At 49.2% G+C, this 17115-nt stretch overlaps 1 protein-coding gene across 1 annotated transcript; it reads right to left on the bottom strand.

Annotated features, from left to right (window-relative positions):
- Positions 1 to 4279: 4279 nt before the first annotated feature.
- KAZALD1 (Kazal type serine peptidase inhibitor domain 1) lies at positions 4280 to 8123 on the bottom strand. The gene is made up of 5 exons (XM_047762142.1): positions 7980 to 8123; positions 7016 to 7574; positions 5729 to 5889; positions 5501 to 5648; positions 4280 to 5315 (listed from the first exon to the last, which is right to left on the bottom strand). Exons 2-5 carry the CDS (start codon positions 7554 to 7556, stop codon positions 5221 to 5223), a joined length of 945 nt encoding a protein of 314 aa, XP_047618098.1. The 5' UTR covers positions 7557 to 7574; positions 7980 to 8123; the 3' UTR covers positions 4280 to 5220.
- Positions 8124 to 17115: the final 8992 nt, after the last annotated feature.

Raw genomic sequence — 17115 nt, 5'->3', positions numbered from 1 at the left:
ACCAAAACATACCTAGGAGGTAATCAGCCTCTGTCTCCAGCCTCTTGCCCTCTTGCTCTCAGCTGCCTACATACTTAGAATAGAGTCCTAGGCTAAACTCTACAAAAAGATACATGCACCCCTATGTTCATAACAGCACAATTTACAATAGCCAAGACATGGAAAAGCCTAAATGTCCATCAACAGATGAATGGATTAAGAAGATGTGGTACATATACACAATGGAATACTACTCAGCCATAAAAAAGAACAAAATAATGCCATTCACAGCAACATGGATGCAACTAGAGATTATCATATTAAATGAAGCAAGCCAGAAAGAAATGGACAAATACCAGATGATATTACTCATATGTTGAATATCAAATATGGCACAAATGAACTTACCTACAAAACAGAAACAGACTCACGGACATACAGAACAGACTTGTGGTTGCCAAAGGGGAGTGGGAAGGGAGTGGGATAGACTGGGAGTTTGGGGTTAATATACACAACCTACTACACTTAGAATGGATCAACAACAAGGTCCTACTGTATAGCACAGGGAAGTATATCCAGTCTCCTGGGATAGACCATGATGAAAAATAATATTGAAAAAAGGAATGTCTGTGTGTGTGTGTGCGTGTCTGAGTCACTTTGCAGTACAGCAGAAATTGGCACAATACTGCAAAGTAACTATAATTTTTTTTAAAAAAGGTGACAGGACACGAGATTTTAAGCAAAAAAAGAGGGAATCTTCAGGCCCACCTGAGTATTTAAACCTGTCTATGCCTCACCCATACACACATAAACAGAATTACACATACATGCACATTGCATACACAGTCCTATAAACATACAAGTATATAATTATTAATTCACACGCACATCATAGAATAGATTGACAACTCCATGAGGGCAAGGACAATATGTTTTTCTGTGATGTATCTCCAGCCCCTACAAGAGTGTTTGTGTATAAAAAATATTTGTTTTAAGAAAAAAGGGAGGAGTTCTCATCATGCTCAGCAGTTAATGAACCCGACTAGCATCCATGAGGACACGGGTTCAATCCCTGGCCTCACTCAGTGGATTAAGAATATGGCATTGCCGTGAGCTATGGCGTAGATCGAGGATGCATGTTGGATCCCGCGTTGCTGTGGCTGTGGTGTAGGCCAGCGGCTACAGTTCCAAATGGACCCCTAGCCTGGGAACCTCCATATGCCATGGGTGTGGCCCTAAAAAGACCAAAAACAAAAAACAGGGGAGTAGTTCCTGCTATGGTGCAGTGGGCTAAGATTCCCATTGCAGCAGGTCTGGTTGTTGTGGAGGCACAACTTCAGTCATCACAGAACTTCCATATGCTGCAGGTATGGCCTAAATAAACACACAAATCAAAAAAAATTTTTTTAAATAGAGGAGTTCCTTGGTGGCCTGACAGTTAAGGATTTGTCACTGCTGTGGCTTGCATTCCATCCCTAGCCTGGGAACTTCCACATGCCACAGGACAGCCAAAAAAAAAAAAAAAAAACTTGTTGAAAGAATGGTACATAATGGAACACATATAACAAAATATCCAGGAGTTCCCATAATGGCTCAGCGGAAACAAATCTGACTAGTATCCGTGAGGACACAGGTTCAATCCCTGGTCTTCCTCAGTGGGTTAAGGATCCGGTGTTGCTGTGGCTGTGGTGTAGGCTGGCAGCTATAGCTGCGATTTGACCCCTAGCCTGGGAACTTCCGTATGCCACAAATGCAGCCCTAAATACACACACACACACACAAATCCAAGCACCTCTTTACTCAAATTTTCCAGTCAATTTAACTGCACTTGGCCCAGGTATGGCTGCCACAACCAGAAATATCCACCAGATGGCACTCCTTTGCCACTTCCTGCACTCCCAAGTGTTGCCAGAGATGTTTCTTTCTACCAAGGCACAAAACTTGCAGAGCAGGTGAACCCCAAGGTGCTTCCCCCTCCCTTTTCTATCTACCAGCACTGTGAGTGTGTTCTTGGTCCCCAAGGTCTGCAAGTCTCTGCAAGCCCTTTCTGAAACCAGGTTCATCCTCTCTGGCCTCCCGGCTTCTATAGGAGAAGCAGACTCCCTCTTGAGGCTCCAGTCCTGCTCACGCTTCAAACCACTCCCTAATCACCACAGAGCCAGGACTGGGCTCTCCCTCAGTTCAGGCCAGCATGGCTCAAGGACCCTTTCTTGGAGCCTTCATACTAATGAGAAACCAGATTCAGTGGCCCCATTCCCCATGACAATTCGAGGAGCGAGTCCGGATCATTTGAATTCATGCAGCATTTACACACCTATATAAACAGCCCTCTTCAGCATACTCCCCATATCCTGCCTGGGACGCCTAGCCTGGGTCAGCCAAAAGCTGGAAGAAGAGTGGCCAGGCCTTGGGACTTAGTGCCCTCAGCATGGGAAGGGCTAGTCCCAGTTAATCCTTCCTGCCCCGGTCCACTCTTGCCTCTGGACCTCTGGTTCACAGCGGGAAGGAAGTGCATTCGTCCATCCTAGGCAAATTACTTAAAATCGCGGAGATGGGGGAAGTAGGATGGGACAGAACCTCTTCTGCCTCCAGACCTAGATCACTGCGAGTCATTTCTCCTGGAACTTCCCACGTGGGGTGTGAGCAACCTAGGACGAAAAAAGCGAGGAAGCCTTGGAAACCCGTTGGGAGGCGAAGCCGGGAGTTCTGGCAGCAGCTCGGCTTCTCTCTCCACCTCCCCTCTCCTCCCTTGGGAGCGACGGGAAATTATTTATTAAAACGCCGCCCGTGCTCTCATTTATTTGCGGTGAATAATCCTCGGCATTGCAGCGCGTTTATTAAACCTTTCCCGTCCCCGCATTACTTTAATAATAAATCGCGTGTCACTTTCCAGCGACGTTATTAAAGCCTGTCCGCTGGAGGAGAGGCGGGGTGGGGTGGATGGGAGGTGGGGGAAGGCGCAGCAGGGGTTCCTCCTATTCCAGGCTGTGGGGCCTGAACCAGCAGCGCCGTGGAGGGGAAAACCGGGGCTATAAGGCAGCTGCACCTGAACATCCTATAAAGTCTGCAAAAGCGTTCGAGGAGTACGGGTTCTCGCAGACGTATGTGACCCTTTAGGACCCCGTGGAGCCCCTGCTCTGCTTGTGGGCTCTGCAGGATCGATGCGCCCGCCAGGGGGCGCCTTCAAGCCCAGCTGGCCAGGAGTCGCCGGCGAAAAACCAGTCCCAGCAGAGTCTCAGCCTGCTGCGCGACCAGACTCCCGTCTCCCCTTTCAGCGCGGAGCTGACCTTCTGGTTCGGATGCTGAACTGCATGACTCCCCTAACCACGCCACACTGCTCACATCCCTATTCCTACTTTCGCGGTCGACTTAGAATTTGCCCCAAGTATCCAACGTGCTCCAGCTATTGAGCGCAGCTCCTGGAAACGCCAGAGGCCAGCCCGGACTCAGCAATGAGAGCTGTCCCAGACTCTGGAGGAGCCCCGAGGTTCTGCAGTAGGGGTGGCCAAACCCTTAGGCTGGGGTTCTGGACCACGCCCCTCCCAAGAGGTCAGCTCCCTGTGTTGGGCCCCAGAGGACATGCTCAGACACTGAGCCTACTGCAGTTTGTCCTGTTGTGGCGCCAGGCTTCGGGTGGAGCCCAGGCGCGTAGGAGGCTGTTGACATCCACCCACAGGGTCTTGGCCTCACAAACTTAAGCTTTCATTTTCTCCTTCAATCGGTCAATAAACATTGCGGCTCACCAGCGTCCCTGGGCTAGGTAAGGAGACTGTGGAGGGAGATTTAGGGAATGAAAGAGTACGGCTCTGTGCAGGACCTCCAGCCAGATAGGACTTGTCACAGTTGGGGCAAATAAGAAAACAAGCTTGCCATGACTTTGTCCAGGTTCAGGTGGGAAATGGGTGGATTCGCAGGGGAATCCTAGGGTGCAGCCCATTCATGTGACCAGACTTCTCTCCTCCTCTATCCAGTTTATACTTTCATACTGGGTCCTACCCACACAGATCTGGTTCCCCACTCTGCCTGGGGGAGGGACAGAGATGCAAGCAATCTATCTCTAGACCAGCCCCAGTGGAGTGCAGACTGGGAGGATAACCTCCTTCCAACCAGATGGCTCCAGCCTTCCTCCCTAAAGGGGGAGGGGGAGAGGTAGGCCCCAGCTCAAGCTTCCGCTACATCTGGCAGGCATGTGCTTGGAGAGCAGGACCTACAGCTTCTGGAAGCCAGAGTTCTACTGCCCTGGGAGGCCTCCCAGAGAAATGCGGCCTTTCTGTGCAAATCTGTGCAAACCATCTGTGTCTCAGTTTGTCCATAAATCTTTATTGCGTGCCTACTGTGCCTAGTCCTGTGCTAGGCATTGTCCAATACAAAGTATAAGATATGGTGCTGCCCTCACAGAGTTTCCAGGACAGGAGGAATTAGACATGACTAAATGCTCATCTTACTGCACTGAACTAAGCTAAACCATGCTCCATTGTGCTCCCCTGGACAGCAGAGGGCAAACAGCAAAAAGGACTGCAGTTAGTAAGTGTAATCGGGACTTAGGAGAGAGGGGACCTTTCTAGAAGGTGAGTTTTGAAGAAGGGTAAACTGGGATTAGGCAAAAATTGGGGACTGGGGGAATTCCCTTATGGTGCAGTGGGTCAAGAATCTGGCATTGTCACTGCAGTGGCTTGGGTGGCTGCTGTGACAAGTGTTTGATCCCTGGCCTGGGAACTTCCACATGCCACAGGTATAGTCCAAAAAAAAAAAAAAACAAAACAAAAAACAAACAAAAAAAAACCTTGGGGATTTAGGAAATAACTAACAGCAGGAGCCATGCAGGAGGGCAGTCATAAGACTGGCTGAGTAGGGCTGGAGGGAGGGCTGCAGGAAAGAAGTGGAGGATCCTGGTGACTGCACTCCTTTGTGTAGCTCTGCTCCTCCCCACCCACCCACTCTGCCTGGGGGAGGCAGAGACCAGGCAGGTAACTGTTGCCTTCCGCCTGGTTGGTCCACACAGGAGACTGTCCTGGCCAGAGCATCTCCTGCAAGGGCTCCTCCACGTCCCACCTTCTCTAGTCTCTGCCTCTCTCCTTACCCACCTTCAAATTTTGTCCCTCCCAACACTGCAACATCTCCTCTACTAAGGGCATTAAAGCAATCTATGCAGGGGCCGTGCTCCCCCTTTCCAGATCTTTTTGAGAGCAGGGATGAAAACTATGCCCACTCACCCACCCCCCATGGGCCAGGCCTCTGGACCTAGTAGTAATCCTCGCCCTCTTCACTCTCAGCCTCTTCCTCAGGAAGCAGGTGCAGGGATGACAGCTGGGGGATGCCTGTGGAGTTCAGCTGGTCTGCAAACACATGTGGGCAAAGGAGAGAGAATAGGAAAGAGGGGCCGTCAGTGTCTATGTATCCCAGTCTGTGAGAAAGCCATGCCTGTGTGTGTACCCACCTGCACATACACACACAGACACACATTCAAGGGCCCCAATCCAACCCCACCCCTCAGCCCCCAGAGCTCAGGGCTCCCCCTTACCTGGTGTGAGCACTGTCAGGCTAGCTGGGGCCTCAACCTGGCCTAGGGCATTGCGGGCCAGGCAGCGGTAGGTGCCCTCATCGCTGGGACGCACAGCCTGGATCTGCAGCCAGCCTGTCACCTCAAACCTCTGGGGTCCGCCCCTAAACTGGAGCCAGGAGGAGTCAGCAGTATCCTTCTGAGGGAGCCCTGGGCTGCCCCAAGGAGGCCTCTGCTCTCTGCCCCTACCTGCACAGAGATGTGGGGGTCATCCCCCGGCAGCTGAATGTCCAAGCCATCTTTTCTCCACTCGATGGAGGCCATGGGGTAGGCAAACACCTCACAGCCAAAGATCACATCCTGCCCAGTCACATTCCAAATGTCATATGGGCGCGACACAATCTGGGGCCCTGGGGGTGGAGGAGGGAGGCCTGAGAACAGGATAGCCCATCCAGGCCAGCAAGGACCTCATATACAAACCACTTTGAACGTGTTGGTGTGAAGGAATACAATGTATGCTGAGGTACACACACATTCATAAAAACAACACGGCATGTACACACAGGTATGTACAAATGTAGCTTCAGGTACACACAAGGGGAGGAACACAGACATTAAAATGTTCCTGCAGACAAGATGCACAAAGCACAAAGACCCCCAGTTCAGCTTGGCAGCCACACTCTGCCCCTGATTGCTCCCCTGTCCTCATTCCACCCTCTAGGCCCCTATCCTGCTGTACTTGTAACTGACACCTCCCACATCCACCCTTCCCTAAGGAGGTCCTATTGCCCCAGGTCCAAAGAGCAGCTCTTCCCCATCCCACCCATAGGAGAGGAGGTCTATGTGGCAAAGGCAGAGACCCTGCAACCAATCTGGGCAGCAGGCAGACAGCCCAGAATTGTAGGAAAAGCAGTGGGACATCCCCCTCACCCCTGCAGGATGTTTGTTTGCTCAGCAGCACCAGCCAAGCCAGACCCCCTCCAAGGAAGAGGAGGTTACTGAAGCCGCCAAAGAAAACTTGAGGCTGGAATGGCCTTAAGCCCCCTGGGATGGGAGAATGGGAGCTAGCAAAGCCCCTCCTTCACTAATCCCTAAATGCAGAGGAAGGGGGAGCATGGAAAGAAGCCAGGAGACTGGGTTAACTAAGTACTCCCTGGATGAAGCCGCCCAAATGAAACCTGATTGCATTTCACAGAAACCCAAGCCTCCCTGCCTGGATTCTAGCATCTGGGCAAAGCCTGAGAGTCTCTTCACTGTCTCAATTTTGAGGCTAAGCATTGGCTATGTGCCTGTTCCCTCAGAGGGTTGGTCTCTGCCAGCCGGGTCTGAAGCTTTTATGCACCTCAGCGCACATATCTTATCGACAAAGCGCAGGACCAGCACCTTCAGGCGGTGGTCTCTGGGGACCAGCCCAGAGAGCAGCCTCTTGCAATGGACTTGAGGGCTCTCTGGCCTCATCTTTTCGCTCTACTGGCCAGAGACCAATACCTCGAGGAACTCCCAGTGCCGGGGGTCTGGGCCCGGGGCCGTGCATACCGGATTCACAGGGCCCTGGGTGCGCCACGGTGAGGTTGGCTTCCGGCCGAGCGCGGGCCGCCTCCTGCAGGCGGCAGATCTGCGCGTAGGTGCGGCCGTCGGAACCACAGAGCGGGCGCTGCGAGCGGCAGGCACACAGCGGCTCGGGCACCTCTCCGCGGCTCAGGTCGCCGCCTGTGTCCAACCGGCACTCAAGCTGCTCACCGCAGCTTCCGTAGAAGTGGGCGCTGGGGTCCAGGTCGCAGAGCTGGCCCTCGAGGTTGGCACATTCCCAACAGCAGCCGCATGCGTCGTGCACCTGGCCGGCCAGGCAGCCCCGCGGCGTGGCGCACTCTTCTGGCCGGCAGGGAGCGCAGCCCTCGCCCTCTGCCAGCAGGCGCAGCCACCCGCGCCTCAGATAATCGGGGCCTGGGGATGGCCGCGCGCCAGTCTGTGGGGGCAGCCGCACCAGCAGCAGCAGCAGCAGCAGCAGGGGCAGAGCCAAGGCAGCTGCGGGCGACTGTGGCATGATTAGTGGAAGGCCTGTGAGCACTCGGGGCATCAGCGCGTGCGTGGCACCCTGCCAGGGAGGGAAGCCAGGTCAGAAGGTCAGAAGCAACCTCACTGTTCCTCGTACCATGCTGGACCCTAGCACTGATCCCTCCCCTGCTACCTCGAAGTCAAGTAGATCCCGGACACAGAGGCACAGTGACCCTTACAATGACCCACCAGTTCTGCTGAGTGGTTACTGACTGGGCTGTTCTTGGGGGTTGGGGAGAGGTGCGAGGAGGGAGTGATAAAGTCCAGGCACACACACACACGCACCACCACCACCACCACTAACCATCTAACCCTGAAGCTTCCCGCCCTAGAGGTGTATGGCCTCAGGATCAATTAGTCCTTAATAAAGGCAGAAAGTCAGGAAGGGTGCATTGTTGGGGGGAGTGGGGGGGGGGGGTAATGCCCTAGGGCCCAGAGCGCTCACCTAGTGTCCCGGACTAAGCCCTTCAGAGCAGCTGTGAGTCCTGTCCGAAAACGCAGGCAATAGGAAGGAATCGGTGGGCCCGCCAGTCACCTCTGCTCTGACTTGAGGATCTCTGACAGAGCCCACTGACTTGCACTCAGAAAGCAGCTCCTCCGCCCCCTCTCCCCGCCCTTCAACGTCGCACACCCCACCCTCTCCCCTAGTTCTGAAGCTGCCAATTTTATGCAGCCGCACGGGACCCTCTTGGGCCACATCCTCCTAGCCTGGGCCAAAGTCACAGTAAGAACAGAGAAGTAACCGGACACCCAAGCTGGGAAACGCTAGAGATGGGGTGGAGTGAAGGTTGGTAGTTGAGGGGGGGGGGGGTAGCTGGGAAGCTAGAGTTGGCTGAAAAGCTAGGTCCTGTCCCATCTGACTTTAGTCTCATTCTCTAGAGCAGCTGCATAATAGGGAGGCGGTAGGAACGAGAATGCCAAGTCGGGCGCTCCTGGATGGCAGGGCCAAACAACGTCGTCTCCTGGCAGCCCAGGGCCGGCTTCCCAGGGGTGACTGTAGGCTTGTCCATCCCACTTCTCCACCAAGTCGCCGACCAGAGACTCAGTGCTTACTTCTCCCTGCCCACATCCGGCAGGTGCTTCAATCCTTCAACCCACGGAGGAGCCGGGTGATTAGAGGTCCGAGCCGACTAGCGGCCGCAGAGAGAGGTGGGCGGGGCGCCTCCCCAGTGGGCAGCGCTCTGGGTCGGAATTACAGGTTATGTTTGCGAGACTGGCCGAGCCAGAGGTATTCGGTCTCCCGGCCGCCACCAGCGCCACCGTGGCGCTTTGAGCTAGGGGCGGGGAGGAGAGCATTCCTGAAAGCCCGCCCGCCTTACCGGGGGTCTGTCAGACCAAGCCCCGCCCAGGCCTGCCCCAAGCGGCTTACTGAAGCCGCGCTGCAGTCCAGTTTGTAGGGGGCGGAAACTGAGATATGCAGCCAGGGAGGGGACGGTATTCAGTCAGGTTCGGTCCAGAGAGACCTGGCCCCAAGTGGAGCGGCTTGGGTATGGACCTCTTCACCAGTCCCAAAGTTGGGGGCTGGGCCTCGGCCTCCCGGACGCCCAAAGGGACCGGCTCCGCATGCGCACCGGGTGCCCGGGTAGTCGAACTCTCAGAACCGGTCCTTTACTCTCCCTCCGCACCTGAACGCAACCAAGCCCTTTCATTTAGGGGAGCCATAGCCGCGTACACTCCACTCCTAACCAGAGGGCCTCTGCTGAGAAGGGTGCGTAGGCAGATATGAAACCACCCAAGTCTCTAAAACGCTGCAGAAGTTCAAGAAGCAAACTTCACGCGAGGTCTGGTAACCATCGCGAGAATCAGAACAGGAAGTCTAGGAATTCAGAACAGGAAAAGCCCGCGAGTTTTAAACCGGAAAAAGAATGGGCGGAGCCAGGTGTGACTGGTAGTTGTAATTCTTTGGCTCTGTGGGCCACTGAAGTGTTGACCCAGGGCAGAAGAGAAGTGTAACAGAACTGCGAGAAACCCTGAAAAAAAAAAGTGTGTATGTGTGTGCGTGTGGGCGGGGAGTACTTGAGATCGCAGAGCTGGGAGATCCCATAGTGGCCCAGCGGAAAGTAATCTGACTAGCATCCATGAGGACGCAGGTTCGATCCCTGGCCTCGGTCAGTGGGTTAAGGATCCTGGCTTTGCTGTGAGCTGTGGTGTAGGTCTCAGACGCAGCTCGGACCTGGCGTTGCTGTTGCTGTGTCGTAGGCCGGCGGTTACAGCTCGGATTCGACCCCTAGCCTGGGAACCTCCGTATGCCGCACCGGAAGGAAGGGGGAAGGAAAGGAAGGAAGGAAATAAAAGGAATTGCAGAGCTGACTAATGGAGCCACCCAAGGACAAGTCTGGCTCTGACTTACAAATTCCGGGAGGGAGATCAATGTCCGGTATCTCTTAATGAATAGTTACCAGCTTCTAAAACCAGCAGCCAATATTTAAGCAGCAAACTCTGCAGAACTAGAAACTATTCACTTACCCCACTTTATTGTAGCCAGTTGTTTACTTTTCAGTCTTTGCTATGCTCTTAGCGTCTGTTATTAGGAATCGCGCCCAACTCACTACTCTGTCCTGTGAACCTTGGTAAATATTTGTGGATTAAGTGAAAGATTTCCTGAGTGTGAAAGTCAAGTTTAACCTGGATTTCCTAAATCGTTGACGAAGGCTGCATGGACAGGATGGACAGGGAACGAGCGCCCTCTGGTGGTCATGCGATTGGTCACAAGAATGTGACCATACATGCAGTAGTAAGCACCAAAGATGTTGACTACAAAAGAGATTTGCTCCAAGAAAACTCCACATATTGTAAAAATACTTTTGGGGGAAATTTTTTGCATATGACATAATTTGAAAGTATAGATACTTTCCCAGATCCTCATCATCTAACTTAATCCATTAAGGCTCCAAAACACATTCAGTAGCCTCTATTTTTATCATAAGTAGTAAAGAACTAGGAAAATATTTTGCATATTCATACTTTGGAAAAGTTGACTTAGTTTGACAGGATCATGCAAAACTGTTGGGCCCCAGATAAAGGATTCTCTTAATTCAGATGATGTGAATACTGCAAGGAGAGAAGCCAGATGGCAGCATTCTTTTAATGGACATGAGGGAGACTAGACTCAGATAAGGAGGGTGAAGTTAAAATTTGTCAAAGAACAGATAATCCTGCCTCTTTCCCTTCTCACTCTTTCCTATAGATGCTTGTACTGAAGAAGGAATAAGATACAGAATATAATTAGCTTTCCACTGTGAATCATAGGCTGGAATTCACAGGTTACCATACCTTCACCTTCTTTCAGCCCCTGACCCATGAGATAATTGTTAAATATAATGCTAGAATGAAATGGGTCTTAGACACATGAACAACATAAGATGAAACAAGATATAAAGGATCAGTGTGTAACCTGGTAAGAAATTACTTGGGAGGATCTGCACTTTGCAACCTATCACTTCTTTAACCTTATTTTGACACAACTGGTGAAAATAATAGGGCTGCAACTTTAAGGAAGAAGCAGAAATGAAATAAATGGTCTAGATTGACCCATTAGAAATGGATACAGAGAAACTGTGCTTCCTGTGAACATTATAATCAGTTAAGTCAAAAAAGCTCAAAAGATAATTAAGACAGAATACCTTGTAGCTACCTAGTATGACAAATAGGTGAACTCAGTCAAAATGAAAAATATGCATAGGAAAATAAGGTTATGTGTAAAGGAGAAGTATATGGATACTGATCACAGCTGTGTTAAGTATTTATCATATATATCATCAGTAAACATCCTAAGAGAATTTGGAATGAGGCAAATGGTTGAGTATAATGCTCACTTTATTTTTTAAAATTATTTTTCATAATAAAAAAGTAGAAGCTATTTTTAAATTAGGATGTTGAGATAAATGTAGAAAGTTGGAAGAGCCAGATGGGAAGATAATTCAGCTACAAGAAATGTTATCAAGTGAAAGCTGGAATACCCAGCCAACTAGCTCTCTAGAATACTTAGGCATTAAGGCAAGTTGAATATGCTTTAAGACATGCAGAAAGAAATCAGGTGAAAATTTTCTTCAGCTTACTTTTCTTATATCACAGGAGGCAATTCCTCCTAGGGCCCCAGTTTCCCATTCACCTTTGAGATGGAAACCATAGCTCCATCTGACCTGACAACTTGGCCACATTTTGTATTGATAAACTTAGAAAAGATGTGTAAATATTTACACTCTTTCTACATTTCTGTTCTCTCTCGCTTGTGTTTTTTTGTTGTTGTTGTTTGTTTTTTGTTTTTTGGGTTTGTTTGTTTGCTTGCTTTTTAGTACTGCACCTGAGGCATATGGAAGTTCTCAGGTGAGGGGTCAAATCAGAGCTGTAGCTGCTGGCCACAGCCACAGCAACACCAGATCCACGGAGCGAAGCCAGAGATTGAACCCAAATCCTCTTAGATACTAGTCAGGTTTGTTATCACTGAGCCACAACGGAACTCTTTGTTTTTAACTTCTTTTTTTTTTTTCATTTTTAAGTATAGCAGATAAGCAGAAAAGTGCACAAAATAGAGAATTTGATTATTACAAAATGAACACCTCATGTGGTCATCATCCAGGTCAAGAAATACAACAGTGTTGACACACCCAGAAGCCCCCATCATGATTAATCCTCCCTTTTCCCCCTAGATGAACCACTTCTAAATATATGTACATATATTTAATTTGTTTGGCCCTGGCATGCAGAAGCTTGATGTGGGATCTCAGTTCCCAGATCAGGGATTGAACCTGAGCCACAACAGTGAAAGTGCCTAAGCTTACCCACTGGCTCACCAGGGAACTCCCTAACTATTTTAATTTTAGCTGGTTTTGACTTTTATATAAAAGACACCTAGGAATGGAATTGCTGCTTCACATGATAGGCATGCATTCAACAGTAGTTACTACCAAACCATTTCTCCAAAGCAACTGTATCAATTTATAGTCATCAGCACTTCAATAGAGTTCCCATTGTGCCACATCCTTGCCAACATTAGATATAGTCAGTCTTTTTAGTTCTATCCATTACATAAATGCTTTAGCGTCTAAGATTCTAAGATGACCAGTTCTGCAAGGATTTCCTCCCCTGAATTATTAAAAAAAACTATTTTGAAATAATTTTTAGATGCATAGAAGTTGCAAAAATAGCACAGAAAATTCCCATGTGCCCTTCACTCACCCTATTCCAATGATAATATTTTATATAACCATAGTATCATTATCAAAACAAGGACATTGACATTGCTACAATACTATTAACTAATTGATGGACCTTAATTCAGATTTCACCAGCTTTTACATATATTCGTTGTGTCTATAATTGAAAATTTATCACGTGTATACATTTGTGTAACCATGAGGTGAGTGGAAAGCTGAAGCTCATGTCAAGAGAAAAGCTAGTTGAATCTACAACTCTAGATAAAATGTCATTTAACATATAAGTTGCTTTTTTCAATTATTATCCAGAGTCATTCTAGGGAAAGGAGGCTAGTTGTCAAGAAAGGAAAACCTACTTGTTATTTTCACACTCTATCTACCCACTGGAGCAGCTGTGGGCATGGGGAGAGTCCTAGGTTCACTGGTTAAAATCCACGTTTTATTATGGCACACTCAGAAGGAAAGATTTGGTGCTGACAAAGTGATGCTCTCTAAAGCAGCAGGCTCTTCAGTATTGCCTGACTTTTTACCTGACAATTTTCCTGTGAGGCCAATAAGATAACTTCCTGCTGCCACCGCTACAGTGATTCCTCATTCCTTCCACCATTATTTCATATAATGTCCAGATGATTCCCAAACCTCTCTGGCACAGAGATTCCCAGAATCTCTGGCGCAGAGCTTTATCTTGAACACCAAATATATCCAAACTGATATTTTCTTCCAGTAGAAGGGAAAAAAGCCATATGCAACTCCAGCCTACACTGTACTTATGGCTCCCAGAAAAAAGCATCAGTACCTCACATTGCAGAAAAATTTGTTATTGACTCTGCTTTGGTAATGTGCTCAAGGGGCATCCATCACATGGCCAAGGCCTGGTCAGCCTGGAGCATGAGTCTCCCCAGCGGCAGGTGCAATGGATGCACTGCCTCTTTACCACTGACCACCCCACTGACCATCCCAAAGATTACCTGCAGACAGTTCCTGTACAATCTCACAAGTCTCTCTACCTGAGGGAGTCCTTTAGCCCCGAGCGTGAGCTCTGCTAGCATGGCAGGCTAAAAATGCCACAGAGTTAACACAGGAGCACGTCACATCCAATGGGAGCCAAGCGTTGAAGGATAAATACCCCTGCTTCCTTCCCTTCGCTGGGAGAGTTCTCAGCTGAATTCTGCCCAGACTTGCAGAAGGGCTTTAGCAGGATTGAGCCCAGTTGCTCAGTGGAAACCCCCTCACTGATGCACCCTTTATTTGCTTTCCTCCTTTCTCTCACTTCCCCTCTCCCTGTGTTTTCTGGGATAACGTTCCAAACAATCTTTGTCCCAGATTCTGCTTTCTGGGGGACCAAAATTAAGATAACCCCTTTAGGAAGTTCCTGTTGTGGCTCAGTGGTAACAAATCCAACTAGTATTCATGAGGACTGGAGTTCAATCCCTGGCCTCGCTCAGTGGGTTAAGGATCGGCAGTTGCCGTGAGTTGTGGTTGTAGGTCTCAGACACAGCTCAGATCCTGCACTGCTGTGCTGTGGTGTAGGCCAGTGGCTGCAGCTCCGATTTGACCCCTAGCCCGGGAATTTCCATATGCTTTGAGTGCAGCTCTAAAAAGCAAAATAAATAAAAATAAAAAATAACCCCTGTAAAGGGAGGTCATCACTCTGAAAGTCCCATTAGATCATATGCACCAGGAGTTCCCCTTGTGGATCAGTAGTAATGAATCCGACTAGCATCCGTGAGGACAGGGGTTCGATCCCTAGCCCCATTAGTGGGTTAGGGATCTGGCGTTGCTCTGAGCTGCGAAGGAGGTGGAAGACATGGCTCAGATCCCGTGTTGCTCTGGCAGCTGAAGCTCTGATTCAACCCCTAGTCTGGAAACTTCCATATGCCATGAGTGCAGCCCTAAAAAGACAAGGAAAAAAAAAAAAGAGAGAGACCATATGGACCAGAAAATTCTTGGACCTCAAACCACAATTGCTGGTGACAATATCCTTGCTTATATCCCACTTTGTTTTTTTCCTTTATATGACCATATCTGTGGCATATGGAAGTTCCCCAGCTAGGGGTCGAATCAGCTGCACCTGTGGCCTATGCCCCAGCCACAGCAACACCAGATCCTTAACCCACTGAGTGAGGCTGGGGATCGAACCTGCATTCTCACAGAGACTATGCCGGATTCTTAATTCTCTGAGCCACAACAGGAACTCTGCTTATATTCCACTTTCAACCTTTGCCCTTAAGACATAATAGCATAGTGTTGGCTTCCATGGAGAGTTGGGCAATAGATTAGTGTCTAAGACTCCTGAGCTGTTTCCCTGAAACCAAGGAAGAATCCAGGAAATGTATGCTAGCACTCCAAAAAAGAAATGCTGGGATGCCTTCTCAAGGGCTGATGAGAAATAGGACAGGAACTACTTGGCTTTTAGGCAACCAAACCACAGCCAGGGACTACTTGGCTTTTAGGCAACCAAACCACAGCCAGGGACTACTTGGCTTTTAGGCAACCAAACCACACAGAGAATCCTGGGTCCCAGGAGCGCATGAGAATATGGTGAGTATGATGCTGAGCAGAGAACAACTGCCATCTGTGTTCAGTGTGGGCAATTTGGTACTAACAGAACAAACCTGTTAGAAAGAACATGGGCTGGAAAGAAGAAACATGAAGCTCAGCATGAACCCCTGAGCATGTTCAAGAGTCCATAAACCTTAAAAAGCCCATAAAACCTTACAGCCTCACCCCCCCAAAAAAAAATTATTTCGTGTAGTTTCCAGGGGTAAGATACAGGAAGAGAGGTATCAAGAGATGAAAATCAAGAGAACCATACCTGGCAAACCTCCTGCTGGCTCTTTCTTCTGATGAGGGGTGGGTACATCCCAGTGGGGAATTTGTTGAGTAGATTCACACTCAAGTTGACCTCAAGCAATGTGTAGAGGAGTTCCTGCTGTGGTGTGATGGGGTTGGCGGCTGCATGGGAGCACTGGGATGCAGGTTCAATCCCCAACCCGGCAGTGGGTTAAGGATTCAGCACAGCTATGGCTTAGGTCACAGCTGTGGCTCAGATCTGAACCTTGGCCCAGGAACTCCATATGCTGCAGGGCAGCCAAAATTGGAAAAAAAAAAAAAAAGTGTAGAAATATGGTGCTTTAAATTAAGGGACTGATATTTTGGGGGTCCTGGGACTTGGTTTGCTGTCACACTGCACTCTGCATTTTTTTTTTTTTGTCTTTTTAGAACCACACCTGCAGCATATGGAGGTTCCCAGGCTAGGGGTCCAATTGGAGCTGTAGCCGCTGGCCTACACCACAGCCGCAACAACTCAGGATCAGAGCCATGTCTGCAACCTACACCACAGCTCACGGCAATGCCATATCCTTAACCCATTGAGCAAGCCCAGGCATCAAACCTGTGTCCTCAGGGATGCTAGTCGGGTTTGTTAACCACTGAACCACGATAGGAACTCCCTGCACTCTACATTTTTAAAGAATTTGGATTTATCATGAGAGAAGGCTAAAAAACAAACAAAAACCAAGAGAGAAGGCTGCTGAGTATGGGTGTTGTGCTTTGGGGACTGTCAAGTGCTAACACCGACCCAGCTGCTGGGTTCTCTCTGCAAAGCAGGCAGTAGCTGCAGTGAGAGGCAGTTTATAAGGCCTCACAGTCTAGGGAGGGCCTCTGAGAAGTTCTTACTTTAACATCGAATCTGGGCTTCTAGTTAGCTTTGCCAGCAGCTGTGACCCATCTGAACCTCAATTTCTTCTGAGAAATGCAGGTGAATTCAGGCTTCAGACATGTTGTGCTTGGCACAGTGGGTTCTTTTTTATTTGCCAATATTTAAATAATGAGAAATTTTATATAAATATCCAGGATTAAAGGGGCAGAGTCATCAGGCCAGGATGCTCAGAGAGGCCTAAGAGAGAGCCCCCAGCTGCTCCTAGTGCTGAGGTAGTGAAGTGAGAAAAGTTAGAGTTAATATCTAAGCTGTGAGCGCTGCCAGATTTTTTGGAGAAAGAGGGAAAGGAAGAGGGAGAGGGAGAGATAGAGGGAACGAGGGAAAAAAACAAAACAAAACCCACGGAGTCTGGTACACCCCACAACCATTGAAGATTAGCAGAGGCTGCTGCTGTTTTAGGCAGGGCTGGCCCTCTCCAGCTCACCACTGTCCAGACCAGACTCAGTTCCCTCACTTAAGATTCCTGCTGGCCCATGTGGCCTTTGAGTTTATGATCCTTGAACGAGATGGTTCCTTGAGCTCTAACACGCAATAACAACAGCTACCACTTATCAAATAGTTTCAGTGTGCCAGGGACTATGACAAACAATTTATATACATGAGCTTGTTTCAGACTTACATAGGAGAGTTCCCATCGTGGCTCAGTAGAAACAAATCTGACTAGTATCCATGAGGATGCAGGTTCAATTCGTACCCTAGCTCAG

The sequence above is a fragment of the Phacochoerus africanus genome, chromosome 15, assembly GCF_016906955.1.
Source record: "Phacochoerus africanus isolate WHEZ1 chromosome 15, ROS_Pafr_v1, whole genome shotgun sequence".
Lineage (NCBI taxonomy): Eukaryota > Metazoa > Chordata > Mammalia > Artiodactyla > Suidae > Phacochoerus > Phacochoerus africanus.
The sequence above is the reverse complement of the archived record's forward strand: the minus strand, read 5'-3'. Positions and strand labels throughout refer to the sequence as shown.

Coding starts and splice junctions, on each gene's coding strand:
- KAZALD1 (XM_047762142.1), bottom strand. CDS start 7,556: ATGCCCCGAGTGCTCACAGGCCTTCCACTAATCATGCCACAGTCGCCC. Junction 5,649..5,728: donor ACCCCCACATCTCTGTGCAG/GTAGGGGCAGAG, acceptor TCCTGGCTCCAG/TTTAGGGGCGGACCCCAGAG. Junction 5,316..5,500: donor CCTGACAGTGCTCACACCAG/GTAAGGGGGAGC, acceptor ATGTGTTTGCAG/ACCAGCTGAACTCCACAGGC.